At 39.4% G+C, this 21,173-nt stretch overlaps 1 protein-coding gene across 5 annotated transcripts in view; it reads right to left on the bottom strand.

The window, feature by feature from the left end:
* The window catches only part of hdac5 (histone deacetylase 5), a 142,176-nt gene that overhangs the window by 81,161 nt on the left and 39,842 nt on the right, over positions 1–21,173 (bottom strand). For 3 of the 5 annotated variants that reach the window (XM_036567375.1, XM_036567376.1, XM_036567378.1), the window contains exon 1: positions 4,181–4,948. The exons of 1 other annotated variant lie outside the window; for it this stretch is intronic. In XM_036567375.1, the coding sequence (XP_036423268.1) occupies positions 4,181–4,337 (157 nt within the window). In that variant the 5' untranslated portion in view covers positions 4,338–4,948. Of the gene's footprint in view, positions 1–4,180; positions 4,949–21,173 lie in introns of those variants that run through there. One more of the 5 variants, XM_036567374.1, reaches the window with a different exon arrangement.

Here is a 21,173-nt window from a genome sequence, read left to right as displayed (position 1 = left end):
AGACAGTTTGGATCATGAGACAAAGAGACACTTGCCCTCTCTGGAGAGCCAATACGTTCTAGTTCACACAGTATGTGCTCAGCCTTCTTGAGCCACGTCCAGCGCTTTCAAACAACCTGTTACATGACCCTGTTACGTGCCACAGCCAGCAACAATGGATCCTTTTTCACCAAAGCCGACTTCAGAAATAGGATTAAAATTTTTTGTCCTCTGTCCTCTCTCTGTGTTTAAGCAAAGGCCACCCTTTGATGTGTTGCTTAAGTATGTAAAGGACAGTTACCACTTCATCTTCTAGACTTCTGCGATACTGCTGATGGGTTTCTGAGAGGTAGACATAATATCTCAGAGAAAATAAATAATCTATTTAAGAGTAAGGCCATCTCCAAAGCAGTTTTTTTTTCTTCCTCTAGAAAATGGAGGAAATTTTGTCCTTGCTTGTAAAAAGTTGTTCCATTATGTGCATCAGGTTCTCAAAAGATTACATCATCATGACTTGGAGCTTGCAGTAGAGAGTTTAAACTCATATGACAGATTCAGAAGTTCTGCTAGGTATTTTGGTTGCAGTCATGGTGTACAGAAATGATAATGATTAGTTACAGTCATAGTTACAGGCATATATTTGTGCTAACGTTGCACAGAACCTATATCATGTTAGTGTTATTTGGCTAATCTAAATGTTATCTTACACATGTTGTCCAAAACTCTACACTAACAGCATTTTACTTTCTCTTTGTTCACAGTTTCAATTCAAATGTGTCTGAAGCAAAGTGTATTCCTGATAAAATACATGCGCTTTTGATGGAAAAACTGTTGTGGAAGCTTCGGCGGTAAATGATGAGGAGATGATAAAATAAACCAAACAGGAGCTTTATTTAAGATAAATTTCTCAGTACAGTGGCTGGCAGTTGACTACTGCAGCTAAATGACTGAAGCTGAAAAGAGTCAGTGACTGAACTGTGAAGTGTTTAAATGGCAGCAGAGCTTTTTAACCATGGGCAGTCAATGGGTGGTCTCTTTTCCATATGCAGAGCATGGGGACATGTTGCCACAGGATTATACAAAATGTTTATACAAAATTTTACACTTGACTTTGAATTTGGTGAATTTTATTACTGGACATCCTGTCTGCCAGGATTATAATTTAACCGTCAAATACCGACATTTACCGGCTGATGGAAACCCTGAACAGCACATGCTTTCATGACCCATCCTCTTTTTGTCATTTTTGTGTATTAATGGCAAAACAGATATCAAAAAAGTAATCCAGAATCCACGCAAAACTACACTGACCCACCAATACTAATAGCTCTCTAAAACGCTCTGTAACTTTTATATGATACACAGAGTCATTCTGACAAATCAATTGTCACAAGGACAGAACTGGGCAAAGTGAGAGGACACAGCTTAAGGTGTGAAGATTAGTCAATTAATAAACTAAGCAAAAAATAGACAATAGATGAAATATCTGCAGCCCTTTTCCACTCTAAACTCCACAACTGGCTTTAGATCAGGGCCAAATCCAGCCCACTTCCCTCAGACTGCGGTTGAGTGCCACAGCTCCTCCTGTTTGAACAGGTGTCAGATAAACGCTGCTGGAGGAAAACACAGCCCACGCACCCTTCTATAGCTTCTCCTCACTGTACACGCAAGCACAGGTGAGAAATGGCCTGACCTTGACGCCCTCAGACAAGAACAACAACATCCCACCCGACAAGGACAAGTCCAAAACGAAGTTGGTTTCCCTAGAATTCACCTCTGAAACTTATTTTTCTAAAAGATACAAGGAAAACTAAATATTATAGGAACATAGTACACATGGTTTTCTTGCAATCTAAATGAGGAGCAATTCTGCCTAAAATGTGTTCACTTTGTCTGCAAGTAGCATGACGTTACGTAAATAAGTTTCATATAGTAAACATGAAATCTCTATGCAGAGAGCTGTCATTCACTTATTTAGTCAGCAGTTAAAAAAAAAAACTGCATCACACATAAATCAGGTAAATCATCAAATATAATATCAATGCCGCCCTGGGTACAAAATTGGTGTCAGAAGTGGGGCGTGTCATTGTCAGGAGGGGTTACATACAGCAATTCACATGTAAAACTGGGTAAAGAACATATGCCTACAATTACACATAAATTCTTGAACTGATCTGCATGTTATAAATGTGTTATCAAAATACTCCAATAATGATAAATATGCTATTTAATAAGAAAAAAGGAAGAAATATTAATAAAACAAGTGTTGAGAACTATTCCAGAGCAGGTCAGAGTTTCTTTCTTTATTACTGACCATAACTAAATGAAGCAACAATCTGTTTTTGGCTTTATTTAGACTATTAAAACACAAGTGGCATCTATATAATAACTGGTATCTGACATTTCTTTTGCAACTCAGCTATGCATTTTTTCAAGAACCATCCCGCAACCCCTAAAATTATCTTGCATAATGGCAAAAAAATCAGGAGTTAGGAGAAAAAAAAGAGTTAAGAGGTTTTGTTATGACAGCGATAATGTACTGATGGCTGAAACCACAAACCAATCTGAAAACACAAGTATATCAATTACTAAAACACTGTAGGCTGACTGAACAGCAGAGACTGAAAGCTTGGTGAAGACATAAGGAAGCCCAGTCTTAGCAGCGTCTGCAAGGTTTGGTCTATATCAGTTGGTCCAAACAGAGCTGAACTAGACATAACAGAATCAGCATGCAGCCACCACACAACAAATGCTTTTATGACACAAATATCAACATCCAGCAACTTCAAAGTCTACCAGCCAGAGCATTCTCAAAACACGAGCGTCAAACAGATCTCTTAACCTCTCTTTCACTCTCTCTGCCAGAGCAAAAGCTTGTATCTCCAAAAAAAGTAAGTTTCAGCAGAAGGAAAAAAAAACGTTCTTAACTTTCAGTGTAAGTTAATTTAAAGAGATTTTACTCTACGTTATTTTGTTTGTGAACGTTTGTGTTGGTCCATCCATCATGATATTTTGACATAGAGTAAATAGCAGCTGGGTTTTTTAAAATATATATAAAAAAAAAGCCAAAATAGAGATACAAGGTTTTGTTTCAACACTGGTAATAGTGTTGAACAATGTGCCTAAGACTTTTGCATATGTTGCACAACTACTAGTTTTGTTGTTTTTTTACTTTTTTGAATAATATGAAAACTCAAGTTTCGTTCCGCATTGTGTTAAAATTTCATGATGAATGGACCAATAGAAATGGTCCAAAATGACTTGAAAAAAAAAACTTCCATCGATAGTTAAGCACATTTTTGCTTTCTCCTGTAAAGTTACAATTTTAGACACACGAGGTTTTGTTATGATAGCGAGGATATATACACTGACCCATACATTTTAACGCTGTTAGCGCATTTTCTTAGTCAGACCCTCAAATTCATCCATTCTTCCAGCCTAAAGTCTAGCTGAAAGGGGACTGTCTCTATGGCTACATGACTACAGCTTTTAAATAGTAAGTTTCATTGATGGCTCTCTTGACAAGTTTTTAACAACTACTGCAATGCTGTGAATTTTGTAATGACTGAAGCATGTTGAGTTTGAGGCACCATTTACAAGCAAAACACAGCAATAATGCCAATAATATCTGTAATATCAGTAATGTTAGCACCGAAGGACCGCATGCTGGACAGTGCTCGCTGGAGAGTTACGGATAAATCAACAATCCGCAACTAACGAAAGCTATGGCAATGTGTAAAGCTATGTAATGTAGTGGTATGAGAGCAAGAGGAGAGGCTTATTTTGTCTGGTCATACAGGTGTAACAAACATGAACTGCTTATAAAATAGGAAATCTTCCTTTAGCAATCTGACAAATACACTCACACTTTATTTGGACGGTCCCCTATAGATGATCTACAGATACTTATATTATTAACAAACTTTCTGGTGATACTCAGTTGATTATCAACAACATTAGGGTTAGGATTAGGAGCAGGTGCAAAACATCTACAGTGGACCATCCAAATAAAGTGTTACCATATATATATATATATATATATATATATATATATATATATATATATTTGATATATATTTGATATATATTTGTGTGTATATATTCACTGTGAAAAGGTTTTAGACATTTGCACTGTTGTCTGTCTTTTAGTCCCCCCTTCCCTGTCACATACACACACACACACAGACACACACACACTCACCGGTGCTGCTCATGTTGTTGGTGGTGCTGTGAGGCAGCAGTTCAGTGGGCTGTTCCCGGCTGGCTGTGCTGTGTGCGTCTGTGGAGAAGCAGGATTCTGTCTCATAAATCGTCTGCAACATCGCGCACAGCCCCGGCACTGTTGGCCGTAAGAGCATGCCAGTGTGTCCCAGCTTCAAAACACACACACGCACACACACTCCGACCAATACGGCCACCCGCAGCTCACACAGTGCGCGGCTCACACGCTGAACGGTGTCTCGCAAAGTCCAGCTCGTTAATCAGCATCTGAATGTGGACAAAAAAAAACAAAAAAACAATATCCCTCTAGAAGAAGCCACTTCTTCCTAACAGTCGTTGAGCAACGTGTAAATGTCCACTTTGCGTGTTAGTCCCATAATTCCACGTTAAATAAGTCTCACAGAGACAATGTGAAGTCTCTACGCTGACGAGTCGCTCACTTCGGTCCTGGTTTTAAAAAAATTCACATCTCTTGCTTCAGTCCAAGTTCAGTTCACGTTGACGTTAATTAACGGCGAGACTCAGTTATTATCCTGTACAGCTACAAAGCGCTTGTATCCGGCACAAGTCTTGAGCTGTGTCTGCGGTAAGTCTACAGTTTGACTGGACGCCTTCTTTTCCCCGCGGGGAGATGGAGCAAGAGAACAGCAAATGAGATCAGAGAGAGAGAGTAAGAGAGCGCAGGCGAGAAACGGAGAGAGAGAGAGATGGTGGGGGCACGGAGAGAGCGACAGCGAGGGGGAAAGGGAGAAAGAGAAAAAGAGTGAAGGAGAACGATAAGAGAGAGAGGGAGAGAGAGTAAGAGAGTGCAGGCGAGAAACGGAGAGAGAGAGGGAAATGGTGGGGGCAGAGAGAGAGAGAGTGAGAGAGAAAGGGAGGAAGAGAATGAGAGAGAGAGAGCATCAGCGAGAAAGAGTGAAGCAGAAAGTAGATCAGTAGGCAACGGCTAGTGTCCTTCTCTCGGCCCACAAAAAAAGAAAATCTCCGTCGTGCTCAAGCCTTACAAAACCAATCAGCCGTCTCTGTCCTTTGCTAGTTTCAATTTGTTTGGTTGCAAATGATGCCCACACCCTCCCCTGCTGCGTGTGGAGAGAGCAAGAGTGAGCGAGTGAGTGAGAAACAGAGAGAGAGAGAAAGAGAGAGAGAGAGAGATAGACAGAGAGAGAGAGAGAGAGAAGCGGAGTGGAGCCGTGGAGTTTACAAACAGACTGGGCTGCTTCACGGAGCTGGAAATAGCTGCCGAGCGACAGGGGAGGGGCGGAGCGAGGATAAAAATAGAGGCAGGAGCTCAGAGCCTGGGGAGAGAGGGAGAGAGAGAAAGAGAGAGAGAAGAGGAGGGAGGGGGTACAGAGAGAGAGAGAGAGAGGGAGAGAGAGAGTGTAAGAGAGAAAAGAGGAGGGGGGAAGAGAGCATGAAAGAGAGACGGAGAGAAACAGACGGGAAGAGAGAGAGAGAGTGAGAGGGAATATATGGTAGAAAGAGTCATGGTGAGATTGAGAGTGTGGAGTAAGGGGTGAGAGAGACAGAGAGAGAGAGAGAGAGAGAGAGAGAGAGAGAGAGAGAGAGAGAGAGGGATAAAGTGAGGGAATGACTCTCTATCATGCAAATAAAACGAAGCCAGTCAAAACCAATTGCTTCCTAAAGCCAACAGGAGGCAGAGTGATCAAGGGATGCTCCAACAGCAAAACTAAACAGGACAATGGCAGCAGACAGGAAAACACACACACACACAGGGTTTTAGATCCAACTTGTGATTCTCCAGGTCAGAACTGCTTCCGTGTTACACAGTGAAAGTGCGTCAGCAGTGTTGCCACAGTGAGCACGGGGGTCAACACTTCACACACACACATAACTGGGTCACAGGGCTTCCACTGTCCGCCCAGCACTCTCCGCTTCTTCACTCAGCTCTTTGGGAGTTCAGTGTTTTGTCCAAGGTAAACCTTTTATTTACAGCCTCTAAACTGTATCCATTCACTGAGACCCATATAGACCATTTACACCACTACGATCATTAGCAACAGCTGCAGTTTATCCAGTTCGGTTCTTCTTTACTGTGATATATTCCTCTGGTAATCATGCTAATTACTTCAGACACCACAGCTTACTCAACTCTAATCCCTCTAAAGATGATCTGATTATTACAGCACAGCACTTTTTTATTCTGGTGAGTGACACTCTAATGACTTGGTCTGTTTCTCACGTGTGACCATATCTGTGATCATATCTGCAACAAAAGAATTTCACATAAACCAGTATACGTATGCTCACAGCCTACCAGCTCCTCCAGTAACAGAAAGTAGGAAAGAAATCTGAATGCAACAGAGTTATTGATGTTACCTGGCAAAGGTTATTGGGCAAAACTGCATTAAACTGAATTGAATCTGTGTCCAAAGGTGAGCTATATGGCAAAATACATTATACTGATACTTGAAAACATTTTCCCCATATATGATATGTATCCTGATATTTCTTTTTCTGACATGATAAGTCAGAACAGACAGAATGTACCAGTAGTGGCACATTTTAAAAAGAGTATCAGAAACTATGAGCATATAGATTTTTTTAGAAAAAGTTTTTTTAGGTGTAATTGCATTTTATTTTACATACTGCACTGCACAAAATAACATTACACAGACCTAATTATGATCTCTGTTTGTAATAAATCCAACAATATTAATGGAAAAACAAAATTTTATAGAGGTAAACCATATGGTGTGACACCTACAGGTCTTGGCCTTGTCAATAAGCACAAGTGCGCTGTAAAAACTCAACAACAGCAGACAAATTTGGGTACTGAACAAGGGACAAATATTTTCCCCTTACCACATACACAGTCAATCAGCCTAGACATGTCTGCTGTCTAAAGTTTTTGAACATTTTTTTTGCACTGGTATAAAGTTAATGTACTGCATGTCTAAATCATTGTACACTTGCCTCAAATCAAACTGTTAAATAATCTCTTGCTTATGTGGTTTCTGACACTCTACAATGTCTTCCTTACATGTTTTTTCAGGCTGGGTGGTAGACCTTTCGAAGCTACCTGTGTTGTTATGCATATGTGGGTCATCAAACATGCATGAGGTCTGAGTGCCATTATCGCACATAATTATTTTTAAAAATACAGGGATGATACAACACGTATACATTCACAATATATTCATGCATTCTCGACTCAGACTCACACCCCACAGACTCAAGACTTGACTCTGACTTGCACCCCACAATCTCGAGACTTGCATCTTAGAGACTTGAGACTCAACTTGGGCTCGCTTCTCAGAGACTTAAAACTCAGTTTGGACTCACTTCTCAGAGACTTAGACTCGAATCTCAGAGACTCAAGACTCGACTCAGACTCGCACCCCAGAGACTCAAGACTCGACTTCGACTTGCTTCTCAAAGACTCGGGACTCGACTCAGACTTGCACCTTAGAGACTCAAGAGTCAACTCTGACGCTCCTATCAGAGTCTTGAGACTCAACTCAGACTTGCACCCCAAAGACTCGGGACTCGACTCAGGCTTGCACCTCAGAGACTCTGTACTCAATTCAGACTCACAATTGCATCTTAGAGACTCAAGACTCTTGACTTGGACTCGCACCTCAGAGACTCGAGACTTGACTCAGGCTCGCTTTTCAGAGACTCAAGAGTCTCTGAGAAGCGAAACTCTGACTCTCCCTTCACAGACTTAAGACTCAACTCACACCCCAGAGACCTGAGACTCAACTCAGGCTGCACCATCGAGACTCAAGACCTTATTTAGACTCACACTCACATCTTAGAGACTCAAGACTCAACTTGGACTTGCACCTCAGAGACTCAAGACTCGACTCGGGCTTGCACTTGCACCTTAAAGACTCGAGACTCAAGACTCTACTCGCACCCTGGAGACTCAGGACTCGACCTGGACTCACATTAACTTGCATGAACACCACTGGGGGAAAATACTTCTATATGACATATTCTTACCTATAAAGAGAATGAGAAACATAAATCAAACATTTGAAAACAGTAGTAGCAGCAACCTTGACGCCTGAAATCCATCTGTATATCTGTCTGTTTGTAGGTGCTCATGAAAACGTTTTCCCTTGTACTCAAAATTCTCCTCAAACCTTAATGTTTTGTTGCAGGGCTTTGAATCCATAGCAGCTAAAATTTAGAATGATAAAATTTCAGACTGAAGAATACAAAAATTCTTTGTGAGTGAAAATGAAGTGCCTTAATGGCGCAATGCTCTTAACGGCAAATCATCTATTAAGCGAAATTAGTAGGAGGAAATTAATATAATTAGTTTTTTTTTTCATTGTTAAGCTTAATTGCCAAATGAAAACATTGTCACCCATTAGACATCAGAGGCCTTCTACAGAATTCATTTATTTAAATGGAGGTGTTTTATCACAATCCATGGGTAAGTTTTGAGGTGCGTTAGACTTGTTGAAATGCACTTTAAAGTTTTCCTTACCAGTATGAGCAACAAAAGCATTCCTGACCTTGAAACCTCACCAAAAGTCTGGACCTAAGTGGACACAGTTATTTTTAATTGAGACACTTCACTTAAACTTCATGCTTAAACTTCTCTAACACTATATTATCCCACAGATATTACAAATAACACTTTCAGTGCAAATAGATACACAATTAGACTAATTAACCCTTTAGCGGTGTTCATGTTTTTGTTACTCTGTGGTCTGGTGAACCCACCGCATTACTGTTTTTTTTAAATCAATACAGCCATAACAATTTATGTAAAAATACAAGATGTTTAAAATATCACAAGTGGTCAGCGTAGGGTTCTCCTGTAGCAGCTGTAGCCAGTCAGCAGCTTGTCCATGTTGTCCACCCTCACACACACATATACACACACATATACAAACACATATACAAACACATATACACACAGACACACACACTAACAGCAGGCCAAGAAGCAGGAAAACAGAGTGAAGGGACACAGCACCTCAACTCTTTTATTCCCCGCGGGTTCACCCCAACACCACATGTGTAATATAAATGTGTAGGGGGTGTTTACAGTGTGAAGACACAGAAAATGTGTTATTTTATATGTTCTTCACAGAAAATGAGCAAAGGCCAAGCAATCTGAGGTTGAATAAGAAAAAATCGCATCATTTCTTATTTTGGCAAACATTGAAAATAGGTCCCACAGACCCCAACACCACTCAAGGGTTAAAATAAAGGAATAACTCTAGTAACTTTAGTATAGGTAGATACTAGTTGTTCTTACACTGATGTTTGGCTACATGTGTCTACTGTTGTGATCATGTGACCTGTTTTACTTTGCTTTATGTTCCGTTACTCTACAAGCAATTCTGTGATATTTCAGGTCAAATTTAATACAGATTCATATCAGATTCTTCTTTTATGAACTCCAACGTCTACATATCAAACCAACATCAATACTATGTATCAGATCAGTGCCATCTCAAGTTTCTCATTTCAAGGCTTGCCTGAATTTTGTTCTTGCTTTCTGAACCGTGTTTATGATTTTTCAGGAGGTTAACAAGTCCCTGACCTGCTCCTCCTCCTGTGCTGTTGTAGAGAACTTAGTGGCACGGCTGCACTCTTTGTTGTTCTGAAATGCTGGGCTGTTGGGAACAGCTGCTCCCAGATCGCTGGAAAAGAGGAAAAAAAACTACAACCCCAGTCTAAATAAGCACTCCGCACCACGGTATTCTTAGAAGCAGCCGTTGTCATGACCACTGGGCCGCTGATGGCGCTTTCTGTGGTCAGAACGGATTCGGTTTGAGAGCCGCCGGACATCAAAGAGTGGCTCTGTCAAGTGTCTGTAGTGTCTGAAAAAACACAACGCTACATGTTTAAAACAAAACAGCACTGTTGTATATGTATCCCATTACTGTGGGAGGATGTGGCCAGTAGCGGGGATAAAAAACAATAATAGTAATTATCATAATAACAATAAGAAGACGATGAAGAAGAATGAATTCTTATTCTTATAATAATAATAATATTAACAATTATTATTATTATTATTATTATTATTAGTGATAATAATAATAATAATAGTAATAATAATAATACGCTGCTTTACACAGGAAGACCAGCAACAAAAACAGAAAGAGAGAGACAGAGTAAGACAGACAGACAGAGAGAGACAGACAGAGAGAGAGAGAGAGACAGACAGAGAGAGTGTGTGGGTCGACTGTGGCAGTGTATTCTGACAATCAGTAAGTGTTGCTTTGATGTTCTGCCATCAGTGTGACTGTGAGCCGCCTCTAACTGAACACATTCAGCACCTGTTGCTCTTCAGACTGTCCTCAGCACGCTGTCTGACCGAGAGCTGGACGGAATGGGGGGCGGAGGCGGAGGGTGGGTATTTTTACACAAACCACAAATCCCTGAATGACCCTTCTCACAAAAACATGGCAAGTGTTTGGGCTGGACTTTGGAGGGGGGAGAGTGATAGCTGCCGTGTGTGTGGAGCTCAGAAAAGGACTGAGCAAAACACACACACACACACACACACACACACACACACACACCCCCCAACCTCCTCACCCCCTCCCCCCCAAATAGCCCGCTCTTGTCCCTTGGCTTGACTTGCAGTACACACTGTTATTTATAGGCAGATCTACCTTTTGGACTTTCTGACGTTAGTTGGGTTTATATTTAGACATAAGAAGGGGGGAAGAGGGCACAACTTGTTTTTCAAGTCTTTTTTTCACAAAGTCATGTCAGTGTGTTTAGCCTTAATGTCAAGGCCGACTTTGTCTGACGGTCATGTCTCTTAAACATACAAATATGTATGTGTTGATGACAATTAAGGATGGTTGGTTAAATAAATAAATAAAAATCAATGTAAAATGCATTTGGTAGATTTGCATTAATATTACCTTTGAATTCAAGTTGGTTTTATTTGTTCCCGAATCTTTTTTTTTTTACCATTTTCAACAACATTTTTGAACAGATTTTTTAAAGTCACGTCATGTAACAGTAAACAACAAATGCTGTATTTTTCATGTTTACATTATTTTAAACTACACACATTAATCATTCGTCTAGAATAAATGCCACTCAACAACACTTATCTGCGCAATGATTTTTTGTGAGTTCTGTACATACTAGTGGTGATGGTTCAGTTGCGGGTCTTCATGTTTATCTGTCAAAAGTGAGAAAAATGGCTTGAAAATCTTGTTTTTTTTTTTTGCAAAAATTCTATTTATACCAACTAAACAAGTTACCGCACCTGACATTACTTTGAACAGAGCGTCACGCCACTGATTCATTAGTATGCACTCGTACAGGTCTACCTAGCTACAGTAGGCATTCTCTAGCCCTTTATCAATCATCCATCACTAATTGATTGGGTACTGTAGTATTGTATTGTAGTAAACTGTAGATGGGTACTGTAGTGAGAGAACACTGATAAATAAAAACATAGCGATATGCAATTATAAATTCTACCAAACTGATGAAGCAGTAATGCTAGGGAATAATACAGAAGTTTACATAATAATACAGAAGTAATACATAGTTTATTAATTTGCTTTTAAAACAAAGGCATACTACAAAGCCCTGAAATACTCCAAAAATATAAAAGGAGAACAACTGTATTTAAACTACTTTTAATACTCAAGTATCCACCGGAGCTACAGTTATTTAGCTCACCATGGTGAAGGAAAAAACAACAAAAGGAAAAAAAAAATTTAGCCAGGACAGTGATGGATGCTGATGAAGACTCATCATCGTTTACCCAAAGTAACCAATGACCCTGTTTACACCTGGTCATTTCATGTGACCAGTATCTGGATTGTATCCTGATAAGATTTTAGTCTCATGCATTTACACTTGGTAGTCAAATGAGTCTCCAGTTAGTCGGACTGAAATCCGAAGCGACCAGGTATAAACTGGATCAATATGTTTCTGGACTTAGTTAATAAGAGCCAGAGGAGTTAGCCTAGTTAGCAATAGATCTGCACTACTTTTGCCTTCTATATCAAGTCCTTAACAATGCGTCCTTGGCATCACACTCAAGTTAAGACACTTGTGTATTGTTTTTGCAAAGAGTAACACAACATATACAGTCAGGTCAATTAAAGCAGGAACGTCAACAAAGTAACTGTTATTTAATCTGTCTATCACAGGCTTTTGGAGATGAAATGAAACAACAAAAATTTGCAGAGTTCCAACTTTAATTTGCGGGTATTTACATCCAAATTGGGTGAATTAGGTGAAGATTGACTATACAAGTTAAGTTACCCTTAACTTAAGTTCCCCCCACAACGGGGAAATTCACCTCCACATTTAACCCATAAAAAAACATAAAATGTGATCTGTGCAAAACTTACGGCACATTTTATGTCCTTTTTCAGCATGTTTATGTAGAGGATATGTTAGCTAAGTTTCCCTTAGAAAATCAACAAAACATGACATCTGACTGGGGGTGTTCAAACTTTTGCATATGACTGTATGTTTTCCTGTGACAGAATGTAATGAATACCCAAACAGTGATTTCAGTGTACGACTACTGGCACCTCAATATGTACGTCAACACATGTCGATTTGCTGAGTAGAGGGTAGCGAGTGGAAAAGTGAGGGAAAATGTATCTTTCAGAGTGGCACTGGGTCCACAGTGGTCATTTCTCTCTTTCTATCACTCTCCTCCTTCAGTTAATGGCAGCCCTTTAAGGTCCCTGTTCCACCAAAGGTCTGGATGGAACTGACCTGCAGGAGGAGAAGCACCCAGTAAACAAAACCTGAACCCATCATGTAGGCCATGAGAAAAAGTCTACAAAAAGAAAAAATGAAAAGTGTGTCAGACAGTAGCTAGCATGTGAGCTCGCCCACTCTAAATAAAGCAGACTGCATTAACTAATCCTAAGAGGCCTGCAAACACTGTTTTAACTTGGACAGGGAAGGAAAAAATTAATACTCATTATCTTTTCTATTGTCATATACCCAGCATCTAGTGCAACCTTAGAGCGGACGTATATTAGTTCTAATTATCACTATGGTTACTACTACAAGTGCTAATTAAAGATTTATTTATTTATCTTACTTTGATTGTATTTCTTTTTTTTTAAGGGAAAAGATTTTTTAGCTGATTGAGCTAAACCCTTTTATTTAGTTATTAATCTGAAGACTTATTGTTTAATAACTACTATGAATTATTTGGTAACTGATATTAAGATAATATTTAAGTTATGGAGTTATGAAAGAAAGGAATTTAACTGTGGGTCAAAATATGGGATAACTATAGAATTGAGAGCATAGTGCCTTATTATAACTTTCAAGGGACACTTGGGCCAAAATGAAAAATTGAACCATCGCTACATCTGCCGTAAGCATGCTTACTCACATCCTGTGGTAGTAGTCTCTTGATAAGATAGTTTAAAGACTGGGAAACCCCCCTCTGATGATGAATCCTGAAGATGGGCAGAACTTTTGAAAACTACAACTGCACTGTGGTGGATTTTTTGGGGGCTGGCTCTTTGAAATGTTTATTTTTTTGGTTAGCTGGGGAATGTAGAAGGAAGGTCACCGCTAGGACGCCGGATTTCTTTTTGTAGCCATATGGATTACTCAAAGGACAGAAATCATGAGAAACTCAACAACAGTCTAATGGTTAAAGTTAGCAAGGTAGATGGATATTATACCTTACCTCAATTTAGCTGTCTAAAAGAATAAAAATGTGCCTCTGTTTTACTTACGATTATGTTTGATGACTGAGGTAAGAGTTACACTAATGCTAGCTTGTTTGTATTTATTAGCCCATAGATCAGTGGCTAAGCTAGCAGTCAGGATTGGTTGACACCACAGGGATGGCTGCATGATGTTTTAGTGTAATGCATGCTGGGTACTGCAATAAGATGAACAAAAACATGACAATATAAAACTGAACTCTGTCAAACTGAATACAGAATACTAAAAAACATTAAACTCTGGTTTTAGGCTGGAATGCCTCTTTAAGAAAAAAGGTTGTTTCACAGTTGGATCATAAAACTGCATTAGGGACGGGCAATATGACAACATTATTGTTATTGTGATGAATTACGTCACAGTACACTTTTATCATAGAGACCATCAGCACATCTGGAACACAGAACAACTGCATGTATCATGGTAACTGCATAAACTGCATAGTAACAAGCAGATTGGCACTCAGCTCATTATGACCTTGTTTTTTCATCTATTTTTACCCAATTTCTCTCCTCCTATTCCTTATTTTTGCAATACTGAATTTAAATAAATCACTGTAGTTCTTCAAAGCCTTTTTTTAAACAATGCACTGCTTTGTTGGTACATTTTCTCCATTCCAGCTTGTGCAGAAACGTCAGAAACACAAAATATCTTAATATATATTGTGCACTGCGGCCCTGAAGGAATGTTGTGTCGCTGCACTCTATACTGGTATTTGGTTGGAATGACAATAAAATCTCTTGATTGCGAGATATATTTGTGATTTAAATACTCCTATATGCCCACCTGTTTCAGAGGAGATGGGATGTCTGACTGTTTTCTCGACTGGACACGCACACACAAACACACACAGGTTGGAGTGCCGTATTAGTGGAACCCAATCCAGCACAGTCTGGCCCACGGCCTGCCAATACATCCTGAGTTACAGCGGCGCGATCGATGAACAATTCGTTGGCTGTCTCAATCATCAGTAGGCAGAATTTCTCAGGTTTACAAGATCCAATTTGCATGTACAATCAAGTCCAGAAATAATGGTCTTCAAAGACACTGCACCAGAGGAATTCAACCTTTTAAAGGAGGCGATAGCAGGTCCAGGCTTTTATTCATCACCCCTATAACTTAAGAATAACTCAGTTTGCGCCGGAGATCATGTACAGCACTGTGCAAAAGTCAGAGACCAGCCTTCATTTACTTCATTTCCAGCCTATAAGTAAAAGTTATTCATTTTCAGTGTCAGGAAAAAAGGAAAACAAAAAAATTTAACAGAAAATTAGATAGAACCCTAAACACAGTGTAATTTAATCTAGTATTTAGTGTGTCCATTCTGTCTTTATTTCAGCTTCTATTCTTTTCAGGAGACCTGCTTTCAGTTTTTTAAAGAAATCTACAAAGATATTTTTCCACACCTCAAAAGTTCAGTCTTAGAAGTTGGTTGCATTTTCTGCTTCTCTACAAAAACCACGTCACCGTACTTCTGACCAGCATCACACATAAAAGCCACTGACAGTGACGTACGTGCACTCTGACAACCTCACACATATAATAGTGATACCACAATCCAGTCTGAGCTACATAAGCAATCTTTCACGCAACCTCACACATGCCTGCTTCTCCTCAACATCGCAATTCACTGCTTCTTTCTGTTGGGTTTTTTAATAATTATTTTTAGGAACCCCAGAAATATTGCTTTTCTGGCTTTCAGGGGGTCCGAAGTGTTAATTAGGAGGTCTCAGACCCCCCAGCACCCCCCATATTTTGCACCTTAGGAAGGTTGGCAGAAAAACCTGTGGATTCTTTCAGACTTGAAGCAAGAGCGGAGCTTGATTTTCTCCTCTCCCTCAAAGATAACAGCTTTGAGTGCTGTTTATCTGATGGTGACAGTTCTGGTGGTCTACCAGGTCTGTTAGGAGGTTTCTTTACATCTTATGATCACTGTTTGAACTCTAGTTTTGGAAATACATGTTTTTGACTTATTTTCCGTCAACGTTCCCCTTCGTTATGCAAGTGTATTATCTTATATCGAACCTCCTTTGAAATATCTCCTGAAACATGAATAACTTGATGGCTGTTTAGACTGGAAATAGGAAACATGAAGGGTGGTCTCTGATTTGTGCACAGTACGGTACATCTGACTTTCCTCCAGTGCTTCTGTTTGTCTGTGTGTTACTTGTCAGGGAATGAGCCCTCAGTGTTTTGCTAAATTGGTGGTTGTGGCAGTGAGCTGTGAAAGGCAGTGTACATACATGAACTCACTCACAGAGGCACATACATACAGCTAAAAAAATCCTTATGAGACATGCATGGTTGAAGACATTATTAAAAAAACATCAAAGACAGATATTAATTACACACACACACACACACACACACACACACACACACACACACACACACACACACAAATTACAGACAGGCAAACAACCTTTTTTGGACCCATCATTTGATGACTCATATCAAGGCATAGACAGAAGCACTTGCATCCAAAGTGTGGATACACACACACACACACGCACACACACACACACACTCAGGGGGCGCATAGAGATTCTCTCTCCTCAAATAGAACATAGCGATGACTCATTCGCTGCACAGCCCCAACTGCATTGCTGTGCCCTGGCAAAAACACACACACACGCACACACACACACACACACACACACACACACACACGTATATACAGTTATATGCACACCCCTCATCAAATTACATTGTTGACTTCTGAAATGAAAATAAGTTAACACATCTTTAAAACATAAGGATTTTTTCTGCAAATTTCAGTGCACAGTTTTGTTAGTAGATTTTACCATGTTGGAAAAAATAAAACATAAAATATAAAATGTGCCATAACTTTTGCACAGGCCACAATCTGAGTTCTATTTTTTCCCCAATATGTTAAATTCTGCGAATAAGTAGTAATTTTGCAATAAAATGTGCAGATGTGTGTTCTCTGTAGAGGATGTGTAACTTATTTTCACTTAGAAAATGAAACGACAAAACACATAATTTGACTAGGGACGCCCAAACTTTTGCATCATTATATATAGATTGGTGGTGTCAACATTAACATGTTATTAATGTGTTATTAAGGCATTAACATGCTAAATTATTGACATCACTCATTTTTTAAAATGCCGCTAACTAGGAGTGCACAAGTGCTCGAGTGCTTGGTAAACTGTTCAAGGTGCCAGTACCTGAAATCACTATTCACGTATTCATTATGCGTTTCAGTAGAGCAAGATGGACAACAAAACAGGCCAATATTTCAGGGAAACGCTGATTTTATGTATTAACAGGACTGTAAAATGTGACATTTTGGCATGCATTTATAGCTGTACGCAAGAATTTGCACACCCTAGGTCAAATGACACATGTTCATTTTGTAAGTGAAAATAAGGCCCAATCCCATTTCACCCCTTGCCCATACCCCTTAGCCCTAACCCTCCCTTTTGCGTGTTCACATCTAGGGTAGGGTGTCCTGATCTTTGTTGAGTTAGAGGGGTAGGGTGAAGTGTTAGGGCTATGTAGCCCACCAAACGGAGGTTTTTCAGATCCACAACCCTTACGGAGTGTTATGGGAAAAAAAGAGAACAAACAGCAAGATGGCTGCACAAGCGACCAAGGAAACCCACAAATGTGAGTATTTTCTCTGTTAAAAAATTCTGATAACCATTGTATCATCTTTAGTTCAATGTGGTTACAATGTATTCTGGTCCTTTTCAGCATAACACGCATTTAAATTGCTAGCAGCATACTGTCTCAATAGCTAGCTAGCTAAATTTCCAGTTCCACCTTAAATGGTGCAGCGGTTTTGACACATGAGGCACCAGAATGTCACAGAATGAGAAGCTGGTGAATAGCTGACTTCAGCTTCATATCACCAAAGAATTAGGGGTGGGCGATAATGAATAACTGAGCGCCGCTAGTAGCCTGTTAATGAAGTAATGTTCTTTTTATTCGAGGGTCCCATTTCGCAGGGAAAGATTTCAACCACTACCCCCTGTAGCTCAGTTGCAAGAGGCAAGGTGACACTCGAAAACAAGGGGTAGGGGTAAAAAAAAGGAATGGGATTGGGCCTAAGTGAACACACCCTCTACAGAGAACAAATTTTTGCACATTTTAATGCACAACTGCTGTTTATTTGCTAAATTTAATCTACTGGGGAAATTAAATATGTGATTTTTAATTCAATCAGTTAAATTTAAATAAGGATATAGACTAAATATAGTAAGGACAGTAGGAGCAGTTTCAAAATAAACGTGTTTTGGCCGACTTGCTTTCTTCAGAAGGTAAACAGCAAAATCCTGAATTGTTACCAGTTTTACATTCGACAGAACCCCCAAACGAAAACAACTTTTGAACATTTAGCATGTCACAAAACTCTGTTTACATACAGTTAAATTCACTCTATTCTGTAGGAACTATCTAATAGACTACAACTACCATAAACACTTGATCTTATCCTGATTCGCAGTTCACTGGCTTGGGCAGTTTGTAAATGTTTGATTTTGCATGTGCCAAGTAGTGGAAAGAGTTCACAGACGCCAAGTAATGGGAATAGTTCACGTATTACATAATTGAATACCATTTCCTGGAGCACTTGGACAAAACATTTGGAAGGAACAACGTGCGCACACACAAGTTCTTTTGCAGACGTTCGACTGCAATCTTTTTCATCTTCGCACAAGATTAATTTCTCCTAGCAGGTGCGACAATATTGTCACACTGTACAGCCCTGAGAAATCATTTACATACACCAGTCCTCAAGACGCACTAACGAGAACAACCCACTTAATTGTAATTAAGAGAGGCTGGAAAATGTTCCTGTAAAAAATGAATTATGGCTGTTTCTGACAGATGAACCCGGGAGTAGACTAAATTTGCACTAGCTACTCAGGCCACCAGGCCAACGAATCTTGTGGCCAAAAATAAGAATTTGAGGCCACAGTTATAAAAACACGTTTATCCTATATACATCAACAACAAGCATGCTTCATACAAAAAAACAAAAACACAGCCACTCCATATTCTCTTCGTCTTACCTGTCCATTTGGGGAACTAAGTGAAGGGATCTTGTGTTTCATGGTAAAGCCAGCCAGACTGAAGATTTTTATCATTTTATCCACTCATCAACCTCCATCTTTACCAGGCTTTGATCAGTCAGCCCCGCAGGTTTGTTATTGAGAGCGATAAAGATTACTGAGCTAGAATTGCGCTCACGTTGAAAGCTGCAGCCGTGTTTTTGAATGTTGTTTTCTGAACAAGTTGTGGTGTCTTTTTGTCATGGAAACTGACAACATGCTCGATTAAACATCATTTACTTCTCAAAATCAAATTCCAGCCACACAAATTCTTTCTTTCTCTCATCTCTGAACTTTCTAATATATTTCATGGTCATCATCGTTATCCCACTGTTTTCGAATGTCAGCACTGCCTCTGGCAGTAAAGCTATATTTTAATAAGACAGCCATGTAAAAATGCTCAGAGTTCTAATAAGAAGTTGTAACTTGCTGTGGTGAACCATGAATATTAGAGCTAGGCCTTCAGTTTGGGCCATCAGTGTCCACAATAATGCAAATTTCTGATAGCACCCTTTGGGACTCTAGTAGTATGTTAGCGCTAAGTTAACGGCGATTCATATAAACGTTTTTTGGCCGTTGTAGATTAAACACAGATATTTAAGGCACTGTTTCACAGTGACTCTTTCAGTAAATAGCCTTGGCACAGAACTGCTGCTGTTTTCCCTCCAACTGAAATGCACTGGTCAGCCAATTTTCACATTCTCATTTTTGTATTTGACAAATCTAGGAGTTCCAGAAAGTCTACAGTAACGTTGTTTTTCACAAAATTGGTCCCACCCATTGGGAATCAAAACATGATTGTTTGATTCCACTGTCAGTTCCTAATTATGTTACCGGTTAATCTGACATGTTAGGCCTTCTGTTCAGATCCTGAAGTCCTAATCAGTGGCAGAGCTCACTTAGCTGTGTCTATTTAGATACTATGGAAACAAAAAAAAAGAAAAATTCAACCCCTTTGTTTCCAAAAACAATGTAACAATGACATGAGAGAATTACTGCAATACTTGCAGAGTTTAAATACAAAGTATGATGATCATATTAAACAAAAATGAACTAAAAAGAAATTATGACTTCTCTGAAGACCTTCCCATCTGCCGTCATGTTAATCATCGAGGTGCGAAAGTTACTGTTACAGTTGGTGAATTCTGGCAAAATCTGATATAATGAAATAAGGTCCATGTCCGATCAAACAGCCTCTGGATCTTGCACAGGAGGGTGAAACATAGCTGTGATTAATGTTTGATATTTATAAATGTGTGAAAATTCAACTGGTCTGGAGGGCTTTAAAATGGAAAAATGCAACAAAAAATCTAACAAAAGTAGCCATTGCAGCCACAGGCTCAGCATTTTTAGTGGCCAAAATGTAAAATATTGTGGCCAGGGCACTGACCGTCAGGCAACGTCAAACACTGTATAAACCCACACAAATGCCATAAGTGCACTTTAGGAAAAAAGTAAAATACAAGAAATATGTAGGATTTGACCCCTTTGATCCTGTTCAAGCACTTCTTACTCTACATTTCTTCAGCTACAGAATCTTTTTTCCAATTAACATACAGTATGACTCATGTAAATATTGTGCTCCAAGTATAGATATTCAAGTGTGGCTCCAAACACAATGGTGAAAAAACAATCTTCCTAACAGCCACAAAGATGCAGAAATGGGAAATAAATTGAAAAGAAATTTGTTATTTTAATCAGAATGAATCACTGCGTTAATAAGCAGTGACTGACTGAATGCTGGCTGTTATCTTGGCCAAAAATCGGGATAAGAGACGGGATATAGCTGAAAAACAAAAACAGCGAGGACATCACAAATATCACACAGCATTAATTATTAATGCATGTCTTCGGTTGGCATTAGCTATGGCAAGTGAGCGGTGCTTGATAATTAAAAAGCTGGGGAAAGATTTCGTAGACAACACGGAATACAGATTGGAGTGGTGAAGATCATGTGTGAACAGAATTGAGAGAACTACAAAGAGGACAAGTGTTGTCAGTGTTGTTATAATCCAAGCGAACGAAAGCATCATTGTTTAGATACTACATTTCATCGACTATCATAATTAACTGATAGCATATCCAAAGAACTGTTCCTTCAAAACAACTGGCACACCAAATGTATTTTCTTCACAACCTTCATCTTCATTTCTTCATAATCTTAACATTTTGATTCTCCTGAAGCTGCTTGGGAGAATGACAAAAAACACCAAAGGATAGGGC

Source organism: Colossoma macropomum, unplaced genomic scaffold, assembly GCF_904425465.1.
Source record: "Colossoma macropomum unplaced genomic scaffold, Colossoma_macropomum, whole genome shotgun sequence".
In the NCBI taxonomy this organism is placed as follows: Eukaryota; Metazoa; Chordata; class Actinopteri; order Characiformes; family Serrasalmidae; genus Colossoma; species Colossoma macropomum.
This window is presented reverse-complemented; position numbering and strand designations above follow the sequence as displayed.